Below are 23,104 nucleotides of genomic sequence, written 5' to 3'. Positions count from 1 at the left end.
TGAAAGTACTAAATGAGCTTAAAACCAGAAGGAGAGAATATTTGGAGTCGTTCTCGAATGCTCTGTATGAAATAGTGTTTTTGAAAACATTTGCTAGCACAATCCAAATAAAAGTGGCACTTGTATTAATTGGCATCTGTCTTTTTAGAACTCCTTCTCAAGGTTCTGAAGGGCTAACTCCTCGCAGTGGAACAACTCCCAAACCAGTTATTAACTCCACCCCTGGAAGAACTCCTCTTAGAGACAAGTTAAACATTAATCCTGAGGATGGAATGGCAGACTACAGTGATCCCTCTTACGTGAAGCAGATGGTATTTATCAGTTCTCTTTAATACGAATTTTTTTTGGTATCAGGTGTCAAATTAAAATTTTCCCCCTTACCAGTAAATATTACTTACTTTAAGAATCTCTACTTCTATGGATGCCACAGAAGTAAAATGCAAGTCTTGAGAAAGGGGAATGATTTGTATTTTTTAAAATTTAATATTTTTATAAAGTACACAATAATTGACTGCATTTAATATTCAAACACCAATCCCACCACCATTACACCTTCCTGCCATTGTATTTAGAATATTTCCATCCTGATCCCCAAACCCTGCCACCAAAGTAGAACCGAAGTAATTTATTTTATATTGTTTGTTATGAATAATGCGCTGAAAATGATCCCAGAAAGTTTTCTTAGAGATGAGTGAATATTGTTGTGTTTCATCCATGAGCCGCTAAGCCTTTCTGTAAGAAATTAGTAACATGTTGTTAAAGGTTAACCCTTTTGTGCTTTTACTTACTTATATATACATATATGTATATACACACACACACTCACACACATATATATATGTATATATGTACATATGTATTTCCCCCTAAGATTGGTTACCTTCTGCTTTTAACCCTATCAAATGTGTGTGCTATTCTTGGTATATCAGTGGTGTCAAGTATGAGATGACTGCTGTGCTTGTGACTGTGAGTTCCAGGAATAGATTACGTCCTGGGTGAGGCTCATCCGAGCGTGTGGAGATCGGCTGTGAGCATGGCGGTGGTTGAGGTCTGGAGGTTTTTGGCTGCCGGGACTGGCTCTGTTGGGGTGGAGAAAACTCACCCCCCCTCCCTTCCAGGTTGCCCTGGATGAAACGGCCTGGCGTGGGGTCTGGAGGCATCTCTGTGGAGTCTGATTTGTATTTTTAAACCTACATTTTTTCATTGTTTGATTATGATTGTACTGAAAATAATACTCCTTTTGTATCCTTGGTGTTTTACTTTTTGAAATTTTGTTTTAAAATTGGTACCTTTGAGTAACAATAAATTGTTACTATTTCTGTAAAATAAAAGTTTGAGTTTCAAATGCCTCATTAATTAGAATTTAAACCTGATTTCTTTGTTTTATATACCTTTAGGAGAATCTAGATCTCAAAGCCAAGTTAATTTGATGTTAATAAGCCAAGTTTATTGCATTAATGTTTACTTATGTGTTTCACAAAGTTTATTTTCTATATATAGAAGACTAATTATAGAAGTAGTATGTCTCTGGCCTCCGAAATTTATTTTTTTATTTTTATTTTTTAAATTTTATTTATTTTTTAAATATGGAATGCTTCACGAATTTGCATGTCATCCTTGAGCAGGGGCCATGCTAATCTTCTCTGTGTCGTTCCAATTTTAGTATATGTGCTGCCGAAGCGAGCACCGAAATTTATTTTTTTAAATGAAAATCCTATGGGCCTCTTTTCCACTGTCCTACAGAGTTAATTTCTAACTCTTCCATTAGAATATTCCAGAATGTCTTCATTGGTTCATAAGTCACTGTTTGATAGCTCTTAATGTGAGAAGAAATGGGAATAGTAATTAAACCTTCCTTCTTAAGGGATTAGATTTTGAGAAGTTTTAGCTAGGCCAGTGACTTTTTAGAACTCTTCCAGAATGCTGGTTGAATTTTTAACGTGTGAGAATTGAGAAGAACCTGTTCATTTCCCTAGGAAAGAGAGTCTCGTGAACACCTGCGTTTGGGCTTGATGGGCCTTCCTGCTCCCAAGAATGACTTTGAAATCGTTCTGCCAGAAAATGCCGAGAAGGAGCTGGAAGAGCGTGAAGTAGATGATACTTACATTGAAGATGCTGCCGATGTGGATGCACGAAAGCAGGTGGGTAATCGTGCTAAAAGGAATTGCCGAAGGTGGCAGTGGACTGAGACTGTGAAGGCTGGTTGTTCACTTGAGAGTGTTTTGTTCAACATCAAGAAAGGCCTGAGTTATGTCATTAAGACACACTCCTATAATTAACATTGTGTTCAGGGTATCGTGATTGGTGTTCTTTTTTGAGGGTGGCTTTGGGGCCACACCCAGTTCTGCTTAGGGTTTATTCCTGGCTCTGTGCTTAGGCACACACTTCCCCGGCAGTTCTGGGAATGGAATTGGGACAGCCGTGTACAAAACAAGTGTCTTAACCCCTGTACTATCTTTCCTGCCCTTTGACTAGCATTCTTATATGTATGTAGCAATTGTAGCAAATCTCTGGAAGTGGCATGTGTCCATCCCCCTTCCTCCATTCCCTCCCATTCTCCCGCTACGGATAGTGGTCTATTTAAAAAAAACCAAACTGCTCTTATATCTCAGTTTAAATTCCGTTTGGCAAACTCATGTTTCTTTCTCCCTCCCTCCCTCCCTTCCTTCCTTCCTTCCTTCCTTCCTTCCTTCCTGTCTGTCTTTTTGCTTTTTTTGAGTCACACCTGGTGACACACAGGGGTTACTCCTGGCTCTGCACTCAGGAATTACTCCTGGCGGTATTCAGGGGACCCTATGGGATGCTGAGAACCAAACCTGGGTCAGCCACGTGCAAGGCAAATGCCCTACACACTGTGCTATCGCTCCAGCCCCTCATGCTTCTTTATGACACACTTAGGAAGCCTTTTCTTGGTGGTGGTGGTGGGCATATCTGACAGTGCTCAGGACTTACTCCAGCCTCTGTGCTCAGGGAGTACTCCTTGTAAGTTTCGGGGGACCATATGGGGTGCTGGGGATTGAACCTAGGTTGACTATGCAAGGCAAATTCCTGACGTGCTCTCCTGTTGCTCCAGCTTCCATGGAAGTCTTTTAGATACTTCTTTTAACTGGAAAGATGATCTTCAGTCTTACAAATAGGTATATGTTAGATTGGATGAGTAAATGGTTTTAGGTTTTATACCACTAAATGGGGATTAGGAAGTGTGGCGTGTTAGTATAATATTAGTAATTCCCTATAGCAATATATCTTGTAATTATTTGCTTTCTCATTTGCACCTAACAACCTAGTGATAGAAATAGGAAAAGTTTGTTTTAGTGATGAGATGAAGATGAATTAAGGTTAACTTCCCATGTTGCATGTCTAGAAGTGTTGTGAATTAAACCATGATTGAGATTTCTGACCCTTTTCAGTAATTCAGTCGGATTTTGGAAATTGAATAATTTTAGGGATAACAAACCTGTATTCTCACTTTATTCAAGTGAGAATGGTATTAGTAGGAATCTTAGTTCCAAGCAGAGTTCCCAAACTTACATGACTGATCAGTCACGCCCATTTCAGACAAATCCCTAAGCAGCCCCCTGGAAATCTCTTGCTGTGGGTAGGGGAGTTCCTGGTACATGAACAGATAAGTCTGCCTTTGCCTGTACTATATATGGCCAGCTGTTGATTTTTGTACATGTTCAAATTACTCTTGATATAAAAAAAATTCACCCCTGTTTAAGGGAGCAAACGGAATATGTTCATCCTCCCTTTCCAGTTTTACCTGTCTCATTCCTGGGCTGTTGCGGGGATGATGCCATTCACTTTGGAAAACATTGATTTGGAGGGACACCACCTGAATGTCCTTTTTGGTAGGAAATCTAAGATATGACTTCGTTTTTAGCTCACAGCTACCTTGTGGGTTGCATTTACTCTCAGGAATAATGTGAAATTCTAGTATGTTACACCACATATTCGTAGGAACCAGGAAATGACACATTTACTGACTTTTTGATTAAAAATTAGTAGTTTTTGGGAAGAGCAGGATTATGTGGCAAGAAGATTAATTTAGATTAATTTACATTTAGAATTAGGAGTGATTTTGTCAAGAGTGATTGACTGTTGGCTGATGCCTTGTAAATTTGGAAAAAGCTTTGGGGTAGACATGGAAACTTCTTAGTTTTTATTGTAATAAAGAGAATAAATAGGTGACTAACATATTTTTGCCTTTATCCAAACTTACATAGATATCTACAGCTTAGCTATCTAACATATTTTTAGTAGGTAAAAAAGTGTTTTCATTGTTACTGGAATGTAGTTGATACTGTGTACCTACAGTAAAAGGTGAAAGGTAAAGGCCCTCCCGTTGTTCCTTGATTTGCTCGAGAGGGCCCAGTAACGTCTCCATTGGAGACTTTGTTGTTACTGTGTTTGGCATATCGAATACTTCACGGGGAGCTTGCCAGGCTCTGCCGTGCGGGCGAGATACTCTCGGTAGCTTGCCAGGCTCTCCGAGAGGGGCGGAGGAATCGAACTCGGGTCGGCCATGTGGGCTGCGTGCAAGGCAAATGCCCTACCACTGTACTATCGCTCCTGTAATTGATAAAAAAAATATTTTTTTAGGCCATACGAGAAGCTGAGCGTGTAAAGGAATTGAAAAGAATGCACAAAGCGGTACAGAAAGATCTGCCAAGACCCTCAGAAGTAAGTGTTGGAATTAGTGATTCGGGGAATTAAAAGTTTTTTTTTTTTTTTTGGTATGACTTTTGCATTGTTTGTAAAATCCGTGTAGAATTCAACTGTTTTTGAAATAATAGTAAAGTGTTTCTCAGATACAGGTTTGTTCGTTTGTTTGTTTGTTTTGGGGCCACACCTGGTGATGCTCAGAGGTTACTCCTGGCTCTGCACTCAGTAACTACTTCTGGCAGTGCTGAGAACCATATGGGATGCCAGGGATTGAACCCAGATTGGCTGTGTGCAAGGCAAGCTTTTTTTACCTGCCACACTATTTCTTCAGCTCCAGATACAATCTTATAAATGCTTTACATAATTTAGAAGAATGAATATCCTTTGAAAATGTAAAATTGTTATTCATGCTAGAGTAAGTACTGTATTACATTGATGTTTAATGATTGTACTTATTTGAAAATTTTAGGTAAATGAAACTATTTTAAGACCCTTAAATGTGGAACCACCTCTAACAGATTTACAGAAGAGTGAAGAACTAATCAAAAAGGAAATGATCACAATGCTTCATTATGATCTTCTACATCATCCTTACGAACCATCTGGAAATAAAAAAGGGAAAACAGTAGGATTTGGTACCAATAATTCAGAGCACATTGCCTATCTGGAACATAACCCTTACGAAAAGTTCTCTAAAGAAGAGCTGAAAAAGGTATGATTAGATTTGAGGGTTTTGTTAGTTACTGCATATCATTAATCATCAAGCTGTACCTTATTTTTCTCCCACTTGTGTGTGTGTGTGTGTGTGTGTGTGTGTGTGTATCAGGGATTGAACCACATTCCAGGGCATGTGCTTTACTACTGAGCCACGTTCTTGGCTCCTTATTTTCCTATATTGCTGTTCATAAACAACTGAGATACACTCTAGGTAGGACACAAGTGTTTGTGTTGTGATGTAATGCACACATTTGCCACCCACTTCCTAGCCCCATGGTGGATGTTCTCCAGGTGAACTCTGGCTTTGGTGACAGGGTGTTTCATGATTCTGTTCCCAGTTTCTACACTTGCCGGTAAGGCGTTTGCCTTGCACGCAGCCAACATGGCCGACCCGAGTTCGATTCCTCCGCCCCTCTCGGAGAGCCCGCAAGCTACCGAGAGTATTCGATATGCCAGACACAGTAACAACAAAGTCTCCAATGGAGACGTTACTGGGCCTGCTCGAGCAAATCGATGATCAACGGGAGGGCCTTTACTTTACTTACCTGAAATCGAATTAAGTGCCCGAGCCCTCACTTTAGACTAATGTAGAAAAGTTAGAATTTTTTTGAGGGGGAACAGGGGGTATTGGGCAACACCCGCTATTCTTAGTTCTTACTCTTGCTTCTGCTTAGGAATCATTTCTGGCAGTGCTCAGGGGACCATATGGGGTGCCAGGGATAGAACCCTGGTGGGCCATATGCAAGACAAGTGCTCTACCTACTATACTATCTCTCTGGCTCCCAAAAGTTAGAATATTTTATAAGTGTTGACTGGGAATGTAACTAAATGATAGAGAATTTGCCTTACGTGTGAAATCATGGGTTTGATCGTTAATACTGAAATAAAAGATTAGAATGTTTAAAATAGATCAAACCTTTCATTTACTCAGAGGAAAGTCCCCCCCCCTTGGTTTTATTTCCTCTCATGTGATATTTACTTTTCCCTTTTAGAAAATAAACTTTTTTTTGTTAAAAAAAAAAATCTTTCCTGCCTCTTCCATTCCCATTTTATTCTTTAACAAAGCAAATTGGTTACTTGTGAATTGAAGTCTTGTAAAAATATAAGAAAGTACAATTGGTTTTATCATTAGAAGCAAAGTGGTTGGGTGGCTGAAGAGTTTTTTCCTTCAGTCTTCAGCCCTGAGGGCTAGGTAGATCCATTTGAATGGGGTTAATCCACTTGTGGGAGCAAGTACTTATTTTCTTTTTCCTGTCTTTTCTCCTGCACTTACTCTCTTACCTTCTCTTCTTCTGTTTTTATTTTTTTTTATTTTTTTATTTTTTTAATTTTTATTTATTTATTTTTTTACAGTTGTAGATTTACAATTTTTTTTGTGCTTGGGTTTCAATTATACAATGATCAGATACCCATCCCTCCACCAGTGCCCGTTTTTCACCACCATGGATAATATCCCTCCCACCCTTCTTCTGTTTTTATTATTGCATAAGTAATACATGCTTTTATTAGAGAATTTTTTAGAAAACAGGAAGTAAGAGTTTTCTATTTCAAAACTTTGCCTTAGTTACTTCTGAATTACTCTTTTTTGGTAAATTGGTTGAAAACTGACATCTTTTGATGTGGCTAGCACACTTAATTAATTGGCATTGAGAGTAACAATATGAATTCCATACTTGAATTGATTCTTTTTAGAGTGAAAATATGAGAAGAAGGAATTTCAAAAATAGCTTTTCTGAGATTTGTTGTGTATGTAGAAACTTGAAATAAAGATTGCATTGTTGTTTAAGAGATTCAGTTGAGGGAATAGATTCTAGTAAAATTGTGAAAATTGTGATTGTAAAGAGTGCTTAGGAATTATTTAAAACTATTACAAACTAGTTTAAATATTTTCCTGCATTTTATTTCTCTACCTTTTTTTAAAAAAAGATTTTGAAATAGTTTATATAGCAATTGGTTATAGATAAGGATAACTTAGTTGTAGTCTTGCCTAATAATTTGAAGAGCTGAATTTGTAACTTTTCATTATGTGTAGTTTCTGAGTGAAATATCGTTTTAATGCAAAGTGTTAGATTGTGGGCAGCTATGTTAAAATTAGTTTGTCTCTGTAATGTTCCTAAGAAATGCTGTTTAAAAGTGTTTTTTATCTTCTAAAGCAGTGGTTTTTGTTTTTGCATGTGTTTATTTACTTTTTTCTGTTGAGTTATTTTGTATACTGGTCTTTTTTTTTTTTTTTGAGTTTCTATATTTTTGTTTTTTCTGATGTTACTAGTACCGAGACATTACTGGGCCCGCTTAAGCAAATCGATGAACAGCGGGAGGACAGTGCTACTAGTACCACTGAAAATTTTTTTCTCTTCCCTTGTCATTGCTAATGTCTGGGATGGACATAGAGCCCTCCAAGTGCAAGCAATGTGCTTTACCAGTTGAGCCACACTCTCAGCTCTGGAAAGCATTTTACAAAGCCCAGAAGTGGGTATTTTTCTGTGAATCACAGAACAAGTGCCGTGAAAAGTTTGTGTATAGGTATGCTTGTGTAATCTAGCTCTTAGAATATGTTATTTCACTTCATGCTACAAATGAAATGGCAGGTAGGCTGATCCTCGTTTTCGAAATGAGAAACAGGTGCAGAGAAGTTCAAGTGGAGAAAGCTGCTGAAGTGGTGAAGCAGTGACTTACACCTAAGCTTGTCCAGTGATCACACCCCCCCGCCCCCCATTCTACATCTTAATCTGCTTCTTTTGTAACAGGGGAAAAAAACTAATTTTCGCCCCTGATTTCCTTCTCTGACAGTATCAGGGATGTTTCTCTGGATGAGAAAAAAGACATGCCCCCAAATAAAGTGCCCCATTTCTCCTGCATTCTTCAATGAGGGAGGGAGGGTACAGTGTAGGAGCGCATCCAAGCATTGGATCTTCGGCTTGGGCAAGGTCCTGCCCTGTTTGCTTAGTGGAGATGCTTTCTTGCTCAGTTGTTTCATCCAGTGCATAAACTTTAAAAAGAAAATTTTAATATTTACTGCTTATCAGGTGTTTGTGGTGCTTGGAAGTAATGTAGGTGAAACTTTTAAATGTAGTTCCTGGAACATAGAATAAACCTTAGAAATATGTAGTGTAATGTGTAATATAAATGTATTATAATGACTGAGGCTGAAGATGTTCTCATTAATGAAGACAACATGGATGCTTGGCTTTTGTCAGATCAGTTTGCATTGATTTCTTATGTTGCTTTGTTTTTGTTTCTTCAAAGGAGAAAAAGCAAATACTTTAAAACTCTTTGTTGATACCAAATGACTGATACAACTCAAATGTTCTAAACAGGCCCAGGACATTCTGGTACAGGAGATGGAAGTGGTCAAACAGGGAATGAGCCATGGAGAACTCTCCAGTGAAGCTTACAACCAGGTGTGGGAAGAATGCTACAGTCAAGTGTTGTATCTTCCCGGGCAGAGCCGCTACACTCGGGCCAATCTAGCTAGCAAAAAGGACAGAATCGAGTCGCTTGAAAAGAGACTTGAGGTCAGTATCCTTTTAAATGTCTGATTTAAATGTACTTTGAGACAATGACCATGTTATAGCGCTTGAGACATTTTCAGAAAAACCGACCTGCAGTGATAACTGCCTTGGTAATTCTTTTTTTTTTTCTTTTTGCTTTTTGGGTCACACCCTGCGATGTTCAGGGGTTACTCCTGGCTCATGCACTCAGGAATTGCTCCTGGCAGTGCTCAGGGGACCATATAGGATGCTGGGAATCGAACCTGTGTCGGTCATGTTGGCTGCATGCAAGGCAAACACCCTACCCGCTGTGCTATTGCTCCAGCCCATGCCTTGGTAATTCTTGAGGTGATTGATCCTCCTTAGCAATCGACTTTTTCAGAATTGCTGGCCTTCATGATAAGGCACATGCCTTTCAAATTGGCAAGAGATCGAACAAAAGTATTTAGACGTAGGGACAAGGAGACAAGACTCAGGACAATGTAGATCACCGTGAATATAGCTTGATCTCTCTAAAGAGGTGTTTCAGGAACTTTCTGTTGGCGACAGCATATTTGCAGATCTTTAAATTCTGCTTATTCCGATTCCTGTGAGTGTGTGCTGCGGAGGAAGTGTCTAGCTGGATTTTGTAGACATTGCTGCCATGATTTTGTTCACGTCTGTGAAAGTGTTGAAATGTCTTAGATGGAAGTTTCATGACTTGTGGTTTCTTAATATAATCTGCATATTTTGAATTCCAGGATCTGTGTAGGCATTTTGCGACTGGCATATAAGTTGTGGTCCGTGAACTAGTAGGCTGCCTTTGGATTTTATCTTTCATTTTTCGGTCATACCTGGCGGTGCTTACTCCCGGCATGCTTGGGGGACCAGATGGAGTGCCAGTGATTGTACCTGGATAACTGGGGTTAACTGTGTGTAAGGCAGGCACCCTACCTCAGGCCCCTTCTTGTGGATTTTTACAGGTGGTCTTCAGGAATGTCTCTTAGGCCAAGGTGGGATGGGAACGGGAACAGTTAAGCTTCAAGTAATTGCATACAGAAAATGGGCTTGGTTTTCTTTAATATGATCAGTTTCTCTCCAGAAAAGCTGATTTGAAAATACTTTCGTTTGGGGTTAAATTAAAAATAGTAAAATTACTTGGGGTGGTTGGGGCAATGGATTGTTAGAAAAATGAAAAACAAAAAAGCAGCATCTTAATTGGAACTTGGCCTAAGCCATACTTTAAAAAATTTATTTTATTTTTATTTTATAAAGTAGTTCACAATATTTGATTACATTTAATCTTCGAGCACCAATCCCACCACAATTACACTTTCCCACCACTATATTTCGGATGTTTCCATCCTGAACCCCAACCCCTGCCCCAAAGCAGAACCAAAATAATTTATTTTGTATAACTGGTGAAAATGCTACAAAAAAGTTTCCTTAGAGGAAAGAGTATGAAGACAGTTGTATTTCACCCAGAGCCCATTAAGCCCTTCCACAAGAGATCACTAACATGTTCTTAAAGGTTGAGCCATGTGTACTTATATGTATCTGTAGAAAAAAAATATTTCCCTCTAAGATTGGTTGCCTCTTACTTTAAGTTCCATCGTTGTGATGTGGTACTCTTGGAGTATGGGTGGTGTCAGGTCAGAGTTGTCCAGGAGTAGGTTTTCACTTGTCGGTGAAGCTCTGCCGAAGCGTCTGGGGAGAGCAGCCGCGAGGATGGTGGCGGTTGAGTTCTGGAGGTTTTCCAGCTGCCGGGGCTGGGTCCCTTGGGGCGGGGAGGGGTCTCACCCGCCCCCCTCAGGAGCGCCCTGAGTGAAACAGCTTGGTGTGGGGTCCAGTGGCTGGCTGTGGCGTGTGTCGTGGTAAGGACGTACGACTCTGGATCATTGCTGATGACGAGATTATCTGGCCCCAGGCAGAGGTGGCTTGTGGGCATGACTGTTGAGTTGCCGGAAGCAGGGGGACACGGGCGAGGATCCCCGTTCCCGGTTCCATTGAACCCAGAGTTCTCAGTCATAAAGTCCTGCATGCCTGGGTTTTCTGCAGATTCACTCATGGGTGAGGTGGGCCCCAGTGGGTGGAGAGTGGCCATGAGCAGGCCATACTTTTTTTGAGCCTCCTAAGTCATACTTTCATGAACACCGTACAGCCACCTAGTCATTTAAAACATTCTTTTACATCCTTCCCCTCGTTGTTTATGTTGCAGGGATTGTGGATTTCACATATAACTGGCTCTGCAAGGGGTTACAAACCGGGGTTGTGGTCCTCTCACAGGGCCACGTCTTGATCCTGCTGGTGCGTGTTCGTGTGTTTGCAGGGAGCACCCTTGGTTGAGGCACACAGGTTAGGTTTTTGGTGGTCACTGGGGTTGCTGCAGTGCTCATACATGCTCCAGAGGTCGCACGTGTAGGTCTGTGTTGTGGCTCTCACGCACCTTGTACTCATTTGTGGAGCGTGTGGGGGTTTGCATTCACTTTGTGATACTCACACCTGTCTGTGGTACTGCTGGGAATTGCAGAGCTGGCATTCACACACAGCAGAGCTGTGAGAATTGTACTTGGGTGTTTTTTTCCTCCCCCCCAGTGCTGGGATTGAACTCAGAGCCTCATAAGTTCACAGCAAGCACTTTACCAGCTTGGTAAAGTCCATCCCTGGCTCTAGACATCTAGTAGTTAATCCTTATGAATACATCTTACTAGTGGGAAATCATAGCTCCGAAATCTCACTTTTAGCAATCCGGTGTTACTGGACACTAGTTGTATTGCTAACTTCCAGCAGGGCGTGCTGTTGCTCTGTATTTTAATGTACAGTTAAAAGTCAGAGAAAGGAGGACATTAGTGGTTAAAGTTATGTTTTCTGTTGTGTAGGCTTCATTTCTTATAAATAGTAGTTAGGAGTGTAATTTTGATCTCAGGTCAGCATCATCATTGATTGGAAAACTATTTGGAACTCTTTCTTTTAAAACTTACGTATAAATACTTAGTTCTTGTACTTAGTTTGAAAACCTTATTTGAGGTGGATAAACTCTGCCTCAGACGGTAAGGACATTTTGTGCTGTTTAAATTTGGGGGTTGTGGGGGGAAGTCTTCCCTAAATCTCATTTACTTTGTTTAAGCCCGAACTTTCATGACAGCATATAAATGTGTCACAAAGTGAATGGTGCCATAAAGTACAGTAATTTTTATTTCTATGTTGAATTGGTCTTGTGAGTTTTGAAGGGAAAAGTACAGAAAGAACTACTGCTTGTTCTTTTAGAGATTTATTTGGGTCGTTTATGAGCAACCATTAAAAACATGTGGCTCTCTTTGTTCGGTTCAGTACCAGGAACTGAAATCTTCCGTTGAACTATTTTTGTTGAAGGATTGGTGATTTTGGAAGAATATTCATAAAACAGTTTGAAGTAATTTTTCTTCTCTTGACTCCTGGATAACTTTCTTTATTGTTTACCTAACTAGTTACTCTTAAAGAATACACAATCAGATCCTTTAATTTTGTAAACTGTGCTTAGTTCAAATGAAAGTTCATTAAATCTTTAAAAGAAGAAAAGAGACTAAAAAACCCAAATAAACAAATTCCCCATTTTATTTGTATTCATCCTTAATTCAGGACTAGGTTTGTCTTAGCTTATTTTCGTTTTTGAAGACACAATTTTACTGGTTTGAAATACATAAATATTTTATTTCAATTGTGGGAATTCTTTCATCATTTCAGTTGATTGCTAAATTATAAACATTATTCAAAGTTTGTGGTGGGGAAGGAACTCTAGTTGTATTATATAAACTGAATGCTATACTTAAATGATTCTTTCCACTCTTAGGCTCGGGAAGCTGTGCCTCTCTGTGCAAGCACAGCACACCATGGCTGCCAGTGTATTTGATTTTTGCTGCCATGAACTTTGGAACAGTGAATTTAAATTATGGCCCTATCATAGCCTATCAAGCCAGATGAAATCCAGCTTTTTCGTGGTTGGTGTCTCGTAAATGGTTTTAAAAAATATGCCCCGAGGTTTATATTAGAGTTGGACTTTGAGTCATTACTCATGATTAATATTTGAAACTTAGAACTTAAATGAAAATCCTTAAGATATCATTTAAAACTAATAGAACCATCTCAGACCGTATGTCGAATGTGGTGTGGTGGGTGGTGCAGGGAGTCTGTTAAATAAACAGAATCAGAATGTAGTCACAGGTCAGAAGTAAGTGGGAAAGAAAGACTTCAGAATTATAATCAAGCCCTTGTATTTGATTCTGCTTCGGAGGCAGAATTAACCTTGCCAGACATTTGCGTGTAAAACGGCAGCAGCAGCAAGCCGAAATGACAGTTAATATGAGAAAAAGAAAATTATGAAAGCAGAACATGTTGAGGCCATTTATTCCTGTGACTGAAAAACCTGATGTGTTCGCTATTAGATGTGCAATAGGAAGGGTGGAGTGCTGTTCGTTGTGATACCCCAATGAATAAGAAAAGCTTAATTTCTTTTGCGTTGTTTTTTTTGGGGGGGGGGGGACATGGATGGAGGCAACTGTAGAACCAAACTTTCATCAGACGGTTAAAGTAAAAGAACTGCAGTGCTTGATTTAATTATGCTTTCTGTGAATATTGCTGAGCATCAGTAGTGTGCCAGCCCCGGTTCTGGGCCTGGGGGGGATACGGAGAGGACTAGGCAGACGAGCTCTTTGCTCTTGTGGACGACTTCATTTATCTGGAAAACACTTAGTATGGAGAACCTCATTTTCTGAGGATGCCAGGTAAATGTCATTTCTGTATTTGGGAAGTGCAAATAGAATTTGAAGTGTACTAATTTGTTTCCACTTTAAGTGGAAATCGGAATTTGTCTGGAGACATAATTATTTTGAGTGAAATAATTTCCAGTAGGTGCAAAAGTTAAATGAGAAGTCTGAGTTTAGGCCTGCCATTAAATTTAATAGTATTTGAAACAGTATCTAAACTGCTATGTTGAGGAAGCTTGGCTGAAAAGTAGATTTTGTCATGTTAGCTATAAAAATGGAAAGATTTTCCTTAGAGGTGGAAACCAGGTCCAGGAGCAGTACTTCTCCCTGTATTGTACTGGCACAGTCAAGTTAGTCAAGAAATATTATTTAACGTTGACTTCTTGGAAATAAAATAACTTAAAGAATAGAGATAACATTTAAAATCCTCCTTAGTGCATTTGTAGAGCTCTTATGAGGACCCTGATTTAACTGGGCAAATTGGCTGCAGAGTGGGTCCTTTTTTTTTTCTTCAGTGAATTCTCAGTGTAAAGTCAGTAAATTTTTACATAGGGAAATTTTTTCCTTGATACTTCAAAGAGAAAAAACTTAGGGAAATTTGCGGGCAGTTGTTATAGCTCGCTTCTTAACGGGGTTTAAGACTGTGTGTTGTAACATCTCAGCAGGTGGAGTTGTTTGGAAGGGGTGTAAAAGGTGGAGGACTGTGTCAGTAAAGTATGTTGGAGGATCTAACTGGGTGTATTGCTTCTGTAATGCCTCAGCATCGAGCTGAAACTTTTTCATGCAAATTATGCTTTTTACTTCTTAATGCTGATGTATAGTGTTTTCAGGATAGGTTTGTTGGAATATTTCTGTTCTTGGAATGACTTTGGTAAGGTTTGCCTTATGCTTAGCTAGCTTTGCAGAATTACAGTTTGATGCTTGCAAACGCTGATAGTTGCTGACAATAACTGCTTGGTATAGAGAAGGAGCACCGATACAACTTAGTGCTAATGGGCAATGTAGAAATTAAGGAGAGTCACTCATGGACTCCGCTGATGGTGAACAATTCGGTGGGTGAACCAGCCTTTACTACCATGGGATCATATTGCTGCATGATAGACTAGGAAGTGGAACTGCTGCGGAGCTGCCACGGACCCTATATTTATTTTGGGTACCCTTAAACTTGTTTTTCCAGTGGTATGAAGTTATATTTTGGGCCCCCAAGCAAAAGTCTCAGTGAGGGATGCTCTTAATGTTTCTGAACCTCACTGTAGCAGACTTAACTGAAGACAGTATTGGAAACCCAAGGATAATGTGTTTATTTTGGAATTACTTAAGTTTAGTAACCTTAACAAGCATAGTGAGTTTGAAAGTAACAATTACACTTTTATAAGTCCCATACAGCTCCCTTTTGTAATGACCCGAGGAAACACTTACGGTTCCACTGATTCATCTCCTGGGGACCATCAGTTTTCCACTGGTCTCTGGCCAGTCTTTTTAAGACAGTTTCTCTTCTATGCATTTAAAAAATAACATTCGAAGGCATTTTCCCCCTAAAAATAATACCCTGTATTTTATAGAAAATTTTAAAAGAAATTTTTAAAAAATAAGAAAAATCTATCTAGACTCCAGACATAATCACTTCAACATTTTAGAATAGAAAAAATACGAATATGTGTACACACATATTTGGATGAAGGAACATGTTTAAAACTAAATTACAACCAGTATATGTGCCTTTATTAATTTAATAGTATAATATTATGGATACCATTGAAAAAATAGAAACCTGATCACTTGGTCTTAAAGTCTTGGCAACAATTTGCTTTGGTGAAATGTGAAAACAATAATTTTAGTTATTTTCAATTCTCTTAGAGATGTCTTCTTAAAAGGTCATTAAATTGCTCTTTTTACCATAAAACTTTCCTGAGAGATTTTGCTTTTCTATAGCTTAAAACTAAAGGAATTAAGAATAAAAAAATATAAACTGGAGCAAGTAAAAATATGCTTTTCTCATGTGTTAGAGTTCTTTCTGGTTTTGGACCACACCTGGTGGTGGTCAAGGCTTACTCTTGGCTCTGCACTCAGGGATCACTCCTGATGGAGCTGGGGGATCTTATAGGGTGCCAGGTATTGAACCCAGGTTGGCCACATGCATGGCAAACGCCTTACCTACTGTGTATCTCTGCGGCCCCAAATAAAATTTTTATGTAAGTGGATTCACACATAGGTTAATAATGTCTGGTGGTATAAAGCTGTTTCTCCCCAAGCTTGCATTTCTCCAGGTGTGTGTGCAGTTTAGGGACTGAAGCAGGCAGGACATTTGGTTTATTAGCAGAGGTGTGACCTAAGATGTTGGACTCTCAAGTGGATACCTCCTGGCTGCATGACCTCGAGCGAGGTATTTAACCTCTCTGGGTCTCAAAATCCTTACCTGTAAAATTTGGTTGGTAATAATAGGGTTCTGGCTCCCCCCTCCCGCCTTTTCTGTTGTTGTTTTTGTCTTCATGCGTGGAAATGAAAGTTGAAAATGAAAGATGAAATGAGATATACGCAAATAACATGTTTTTAGTGAATAGGAAATTCTCTCCCTTATCTCGTCAGGTTTGTGCCACTCTGATAGGTGATATTACCTTAAACTACAGAGTGGCTTACTTTTTTGTTCTACAGATTCTTTTTTTGGGAGGTGGAGGGGCTTTTTTTTAGGGGAAGGTCACACTTGGCGATGCTCAGGGGTTATTCCTGGCTCTGCACTCAGGAATTACTCCTGGCAGTGCATTGGGGACCATATGGGATGCTGGAAATTGAACCTGGGTTGGCCGCCTACATGTCAAGTGCCCTACCCACTGTACTATCACTCTAATCCCCGGCCCACAAATTCTTAGGATTATCTGTAACTTGAGACATTGGTTGATTTTAGGCGGAAGATTGAGTAAATGACCTAAAGTTTAGATGTTAGTTAATATAAATGAATTTTGCATAATTGTAGATTTTAGTTGAGCTTGTCCTATGCAGGTTGTGGTGTTCTGAAATAATTGTGAATTTTAATGTTTCTATTGTCTTGATGTTTCATGCTTTATTACTTTTGTATATTGTGTATACCTTGTTACTTATTTTTGTTTGATTTCTGGGTCACACCCAGGTGGTGCCCAGAGGTTACTCCCAGTAATCCTGGGGAGTTGCTTCTGGAAGTGCTTTGGGGATCCATGTGGTATTTGGGATGAAACAAGGACCTCTCTCATCTAAAACCTGATTTCCAGCCGTTTGAGCTGTCTCCTGGCCCTGTGTATGTACATTCTTAAAAAGTAGATTTTAGAATAAATGAATTTTAAAAGCTTTTATTATGAGAGTTTTCAAGTAGACCTAGAAGTATTACACTAGTATGATGGATTTATTTGTTATTTATTGTTTGTTTGTTTTTCACTCCACCCCCTCTATTTTGGTGCAGATTTCAGATTTTGGGAGTAAATTATGCATTAAATTTGTCTCCTTACACAATTGTAGATATGGTTTTTTTTTCTTTGTTGCATCTTATTCTTTCATTTGGAATGTTTTCAACTTTAATTTACAGGTGTCCTTTAAATTCCTAACAGTTAATAATGAATTTTATTTTGAGATTATTTGAAATTTTGTTCTAATAATTTGGGTGGTTTGTTGATTAAATGTTTTGATCACTTGGCAGGAAAAACCCTGACAAACAAACCAGGTGTTTATTCCCTGATCCATTCTGTTAGATGTTTTAAGACTTTAAATTTTATCTCTAAATTCAGATGAAGGTGCAAACTCTTAAATGAGTTCTTCATTTGTTCAAGAGAATTTGTCCTTTTGGACAGTTCCCATCATTTAATTGTGTTTATTTTTTGAATGGCTAGGAAATAAAGCTCTAATAAATTTGATTCATTCTGATTCTTTGTATTTTGTGCACACTGTGTGTATATAAGTAAGGCTGGGAAATTGGGGCTGATTGACATCCATCTTGAGATTGATTTGTTAGAAAAAAAGACTACTTGGTACATATTTTTTTCTTCCTAAAGTTTATTGAGCAGACATAGGATGAGCACTTTTTTTGGCAAGTGTTTGGATATTTTCCTTTGCATTTAATGATCAGATAAAGCTAAAATGAATTTAAAACAATTATAAAATACTTTTAATGGCTGACTTTGTAAAATTTATTTCCATATCGTTTGCACTCTTATCATAGTATTTGAGCCAGAAAACTGGCCTCAAATTATGGCATTAAGCCGAAGCTAGCAACTTGCAGTTTCAAAATCTTTGGTGGCTGGAGAATAAAAAATGACTTGAAAAGTGGGATGAAGTAATTCCCAGATAAAAAGTAAAAGCCACCAAGGCATATTAATCATGCCAATTAGTCATGCTAATTGGTGACTAATTAAACACTTTGTAAACCTGAATATTATGCTATACTTCAAACTAGGACTTGGCTATTCATGGTGTATAGAACAGAATATAGATCGTTGCGTTACCTCTTAACCTGTGTAAATGACATACAACTCATTTTACGTAGGCACTGTCTATACTAATTTGAAATGCTGTGCTCGTAAGGTTTTTGCAATGTATATTTGAATTCATACTAGATTTGAGTCCCGTAGGATGTTGGTATTTAAGAATGCTGAACTATGGCGTAAGGAACTTGAATATCACCCGTTACTCACTTGTTTTTAGGAATGAGACTCTTTGGCAGGCCTTGATAAGTGGTAACAGTTGATCCGGCTAGCTATGACTAAACCAGAATTCCTCATCATGATTGATCAAGTTTGGCCTGGTTGAAGACTGTTGCTTCAGAAGACATACTCTAGTTTGGAACTTCGTGCAGTCCTCAGGAGGCACATTGTTTACTTGAATGATGGCTATTTTTCTTTGCTTTATTTCTAGGAAGGGGGTGGTCTGCTTCATCATTTATTAAAAAGAGTAGGAATTTTAACGAGGGCTGTGAGGCTAATTTTCTACCTGTTTGTCCATTAGAAATAAAAGCAACATGATTACATTCTTAGACTTATAAAATGTCATCAAAGCTAACAGTTGTTGATGACTGACTCAGGGCTACTCACCGGGGGGCTAAGGAAGCACTTTTATGTGCATTATCTACGTTTTTGAATGAGTTTGAGCAGTGACTGCCACTTAACTGATAGAGAAGCGGAGGCAGTGAAGTTAATGGCATGTGGCACCTTAGCACTTCTGGTTGGCAGGGCCAGGTAGAAAGGGTAACTGTCACCCAGTATGCTGTGCAGCCTGGCTTCTAGAATTTATTGGCTCTGAGAGACATTTCTTGCCACAAAACTTAGGTTTATTACTTATTAAAGGAAAAGAACCCCCTTTATCAAGAATGTTATTTATGGATTTATCTTTCAGGCGAATTGTGGAGGAATAAAAGATTATCATCAGGAATTACTCCTGATGGCGGTGCATGTTCCATCTGGGATGCCAGAGATCGGTGTGCCAGGCAGGCACGTTACCCGCTGTATTATTTCTGTGGTCCCCAGCTATGAATAGTTTTTTTAAAAAAACTATTTAAATATTTCTTAGATACATTTTATGTTTTGTTTGTTGGTTTGTTTTTCCATCACTGTGCTCACAGTTTACTCCTGGCTCTGTGATCAGGGATCCTTCTTGGTGGGGCCTGGGGGACCATATGTGGTGCTTGAGTTGGCTGTGTGCAAGACAGATAGCTTTCATGTGCACACTTGCAGCATGTGTGTGTCCCTCCTGGTTTTGCCTTAGCTACCGCCAGTTTCATATACCTAGCTGACTTTGACTTCAAACGAACGTGGAGATGGACAAGTATAAAGTACATTTTAAACAAAATTTTGTTTTGAGGAGCACTTCCCCTCCCCGCCTCTCCCCCCCAGAGTTAAACACGTGGTTTACAAAGTCGTTCATAATTTGGTGTTTCGAGCGTTCACTGTTCCAACACCAATTCCACTACCAGTGTGGCCTTCACTGTAGCATTGTCCCCAGTTTCCCACCCACCCCTCAAGCCTGTCCCCTTAGCAGGCACAAAATATTTTATATTGCTTGTTAAAACAAAATGGTAGATGGAATTATCAAAAAAAACAGTTCAGTAACAGAAAATTTGTAGAAATTGTTAAATCTCACAAAGGTGATATTAAAGTCATTGCCAGGATTTACTGAGCGTTTATTGCTAGTTGTGCCTTCTGTGTTACTGTTTTCATTTACTGAGCAAAGTGGCCTTCTGTGCTACTTCCCATCTAAGTTGCTGTGCTCTCAAGGAAAACTTTTAAAAGATAATTTTATACACAGTACGGCAGATATGGTGCTTGTATGTACAAGGGTACCTGGCCAACCTGCTTTCGATTTCTGGCACCCCATATGCTTCTTTGAGACCACCAGGTATCATCCCCAAGTGCAGAGCCAGGAGTAAGCCCTGAGCACAGCCAGGTGTGGCCTCCTTCCCCCACAATTTTTTTTTTAAGTGATAGATTTTTTTAGTGTATCATGCACCCATACACGGCAGAGTCTGGCAAACTCCCCGTGGGGTACCCAATATGCCAAATACCAGTAACAATATGGGTCTCATTCTCCTAAAGAGCCTTGAATATAATCTCAGGGCTAGGATGAAGAAGACGTTACTGGGGCCTGCTCGAGGCAATCGATGATTAACAGGATGGTCGTGTTGTGTAGTGTCATGCACCCAGAGAAGAGGGGTTATACTCACTTATTTTGCATTGCACGCCTGCTCCCTTCTGACCCATCTCTCCTCTAAGCTGGGACTTTTCTCTGACCTGTTTGACTGGGTCCTCTAATTTTATTAAAATCTTTCTAAAATGTTCTTCTGTTCTTTTGTTTATGTCATTGAAATTACTTTACCCTTAATTTTAGAATATCCTTGAGAGGCAGCCCACCTGTCAGTCTCATAATTTCATGGTGTCTTTTTCACTCCTATAATGAAAAAAGTATTAAATGTGATAACTATAAGTTTATTCCAAATTTTGAGTTATAGCATAATAGCGGTTTTATAGTTTGAGGGTTTGTGTTTTGAATCACAAGTATGGTACATTAATTGGAAAATACTTAGCCTACTACATCTGCAATATAAAATACAATTTTGAGACATAGATGGTGAAGGTGGGTCACTACAAGTCAGTCTCCAAATCATTGTAACTAATAACAGCAAATGTTATTTTCAGAAGTAGAGATTAGCTTTCCCTGTTCTATAAAATTCAGATCTGAATTTTTTGGAGATAGAATCATTGTGTGGAGTTATTTAGATATTTAGAACTAGCCTGTAAAATTCTTCATTTGTAAGACAGTCCATAGCCTAATATTGTGTTATAGCAACTTACGTATAAGAAATTCCTATGTCTTTTTGCTTTGAGTCTGCAGATGAACCTTTAATGCCATTTAATCCATTTGTTTAGCCTAGTGGTTTTCAACTACCAGTCCACAGATAGCTTGCTGGTGCAGTACAGGTGCAGGTCCACGGGTGTAAAAAGACTGAAAACCACCAATTTAGCCTGTATTTTTGTGTGTGCTCATGTGATCTTCCCTTCTCTCAACCCCCAGATAAATAGGGGTCATATGACAACAGAAGCCAAAAGAGCTGCAAAGATGGAAAAGAAGATGAAAATCTTGCTTGGGGGTTACCAGTCTCGTGCCATGGGGCTCATGAAACAGTTAAATGACTTGTGGGACCAAATTGAGCAGGCCTACTTGGAGTTACGCACTTTTGAAGAACTCAAGAAACATGAAGATTCTGCCATCCCCCGGAGGCTAGAGGTAACAGGATTACCTTGCATTGGTGTTTAGAGAGCTACTCTTCTGTGTACACCAGTGTTTCTGAATCTTTTTCTCGCCATGATCCCCCCGCCCCCCCTTCTCACTTTGTTCCTTCCTGTGGTTCTACCCCCTCCCCCACCCCACCCCACTGGTTGGCTCCCTAGTCGATTTGTACCTGTAGTCCACTTGGGATCTTCTGGGGAATCCACAGGGGGCCAGGTGACCCCCAGTTGAGAAACACTGGTATAGGTCTCTGAAGTATATCTTAACTGTTTTTATTTCAGTGAGATCCTAAAGTTTTAGACTTAGACAAATCCTAAAGTTTTTGTAATCTAGAATTGCCTGTGTATATGTTTATAGATGGATAGACCAGGCCAGTCTTTAGATATAAATACTTTTTCTTTTATGAGTTTTTGTTTGTATTGGGATAGGTAATCTTTATGATTTGGCACTTAATTGCATCCTATTTATATAGCTTTCCAAGGTATATTAAATCCTGGTATCTTTTTGTTTTAACATTTTACAAGTGCCGGAATGTCAAGATTCTTTTCTCCAGGCTTACTGTTTTTTCCAAAATGTGCATGTGAACCCTTTCCCAGATAAATTCAGTGCTTTTGTGCATTGTGATTATTGATGATATTATAATGTGTTTGAGATGTTAAATATTTTACATGATTATAGTCACTTGGCAGAATCAAAGGATGCCTGTCGTATTGGTTTTATAGCAAACCTAGTTACTATTTTTTTGGTTTCGGAAAACTTTTACCTCTTTTTTTCTTTCTGTGACTTTGGGGCCACACCTGGCAGTGCTGAGGCCTTACTCCTGACCCTGTGCTCAGGGATCACTTCTGGTGGGGCTCGGGGACCATGTTACGTGCCTGAAATTGAATTCAGGTTGGCTAAGTGCAAGGCAAACACCCTACCCACTGTGCTCTCTTCCTAGGTCCAAACACTTTGCCTTTTAAGAGTCATGAGTTAAGTCAGCTCTTGTGAGATGGTAAACTGCCATAAGATACTTTTCATTTTCACTGTGCTTATGAGTGAAATAACTATTCACTATTTTTGTCTTTTCAAGTGTCTGAAAGAAGATGTTCAGCGACAGCAGGACAGAGAAAAGGAACTTCAGCATAGATATGCTGATTTGCTGGTGGAAAAGGAATCTTTGAAGTCCAAATTCTGAAGCATAATTTATATCCAGTCCCAAGATTGTTGTTTTTCATACTCTGGGAGGTTGAAACTGATGCTATTCTTCATTGACAAATTTGCCCCACTCTCTGGTTTTTGGTTGTTTATTTTAAAAGATAGAGATCTTACACAGTCTTTATGTATGAAACCTTTAACTCCACAGAACATCTTAGGTTTTAAATTATTAAGACTATGTTTTTTACCCCTAGTTTTGGCCTTTAATTTTAAAAGCCTGATTTTAAAGTGTGCCTGTGAGTAAACAAATAAAAGCAAAATATAAAAATTTGAGAATGTAGCCTTTTTGTTTTGAAGTAATTAGATGCTTTGAGTACACACAGTTCAAATATGTACTCTTGTATCATATTTGATGAGAAACTGTGATAATCCAAATGGTGATCCAGTATCTTGAATTTTTTAAGACCAGTTCATTGTGACTTCACTGGTTTGATTGCCTCAGCATGATATAGTCATTTCTCTTATATAAGGATTAAATATCACTTTTTAATACCTCAGGGGTTTTTATTTTCAATATTTTAGTGGAGGTCTTGTGTTTGCTTAGCTATGTAAATTCTAATCTAAAACTGACTC

The 23,104-nt window shown here is 39.0% G+C and overlaps 1 protein-coding gene and 1 non-coding gene across 2 annotated transcripts in view; one reads left to right on the top strand and one right to left on the bottom strand.

Annotated features, from left to right (window-relative positions):
- CDC5L (cell division cycle 5 like) overlaps positions 1-22,807 on the top strand; it is a 49,297-nt gene extending 26,490 nt beyond the window's left edge. Inside the window, exons 10-16 of the mRNA XM_056126179.1 lie at positions 149-311; positions 1,977-2,141; positions 4,603-4,683; positions 5,135-5,377; positions 8,700-8,897; positions 21,119-21,331; positions 22,407-22,807. Coding sequence (XP_055982154.1) covers positions 149-311; positions 1,977-2,141; positions 4,603-4,683; positions 5,135-5,377; positions 8,700-8,897; positions 21,119-21,331; positions 22,407-22,511 — 1,168 coding nt within the window. The 3' untranslated portion in view covers positions 22,512-22,807. The remainder of the gene's footprint in view (positions 1-148; positions 312-1,976; positions 2,142-4,602; positions 4,684-5,134; positions 5,378-8,699; positions 8,898-21,118; positions 21,332-22,406) is intronic.
- Positions 1,581-1,687, bottom strand: LOC130034909 (U6 spliceosomal RNA). The gene has a single exon (XR_008794205.1). It is a non-coding gene; the product is annotated as a U6 spliceosomal RNA (small nuclear RNA).
- Positions 22,808-23,104: the final 297 nt, after the last annotated feature.

The sequence above is a fragment of the Sorex fumeus genome, unplaced genomic scaffold (genome assembly GCF_029834395.1).
Source record: "Sorex fumeus unplaced genomic scaffold, SorFum_2.1 ptg000061l, whole genome shotgun sequence".
NCBI classification, from domain to species: domain Eukaryota; kingdom Metazoa; phylum Chordata; class Mammalia; order Eulipotyphla; family Soricidae; genus Sorex; species Sorex fumeus.
The sequence above is the reverse complement of the archived record's forward strand: the minus strand, read 5'-3'. Positions and strand labels throughout refer to the sequence as shown.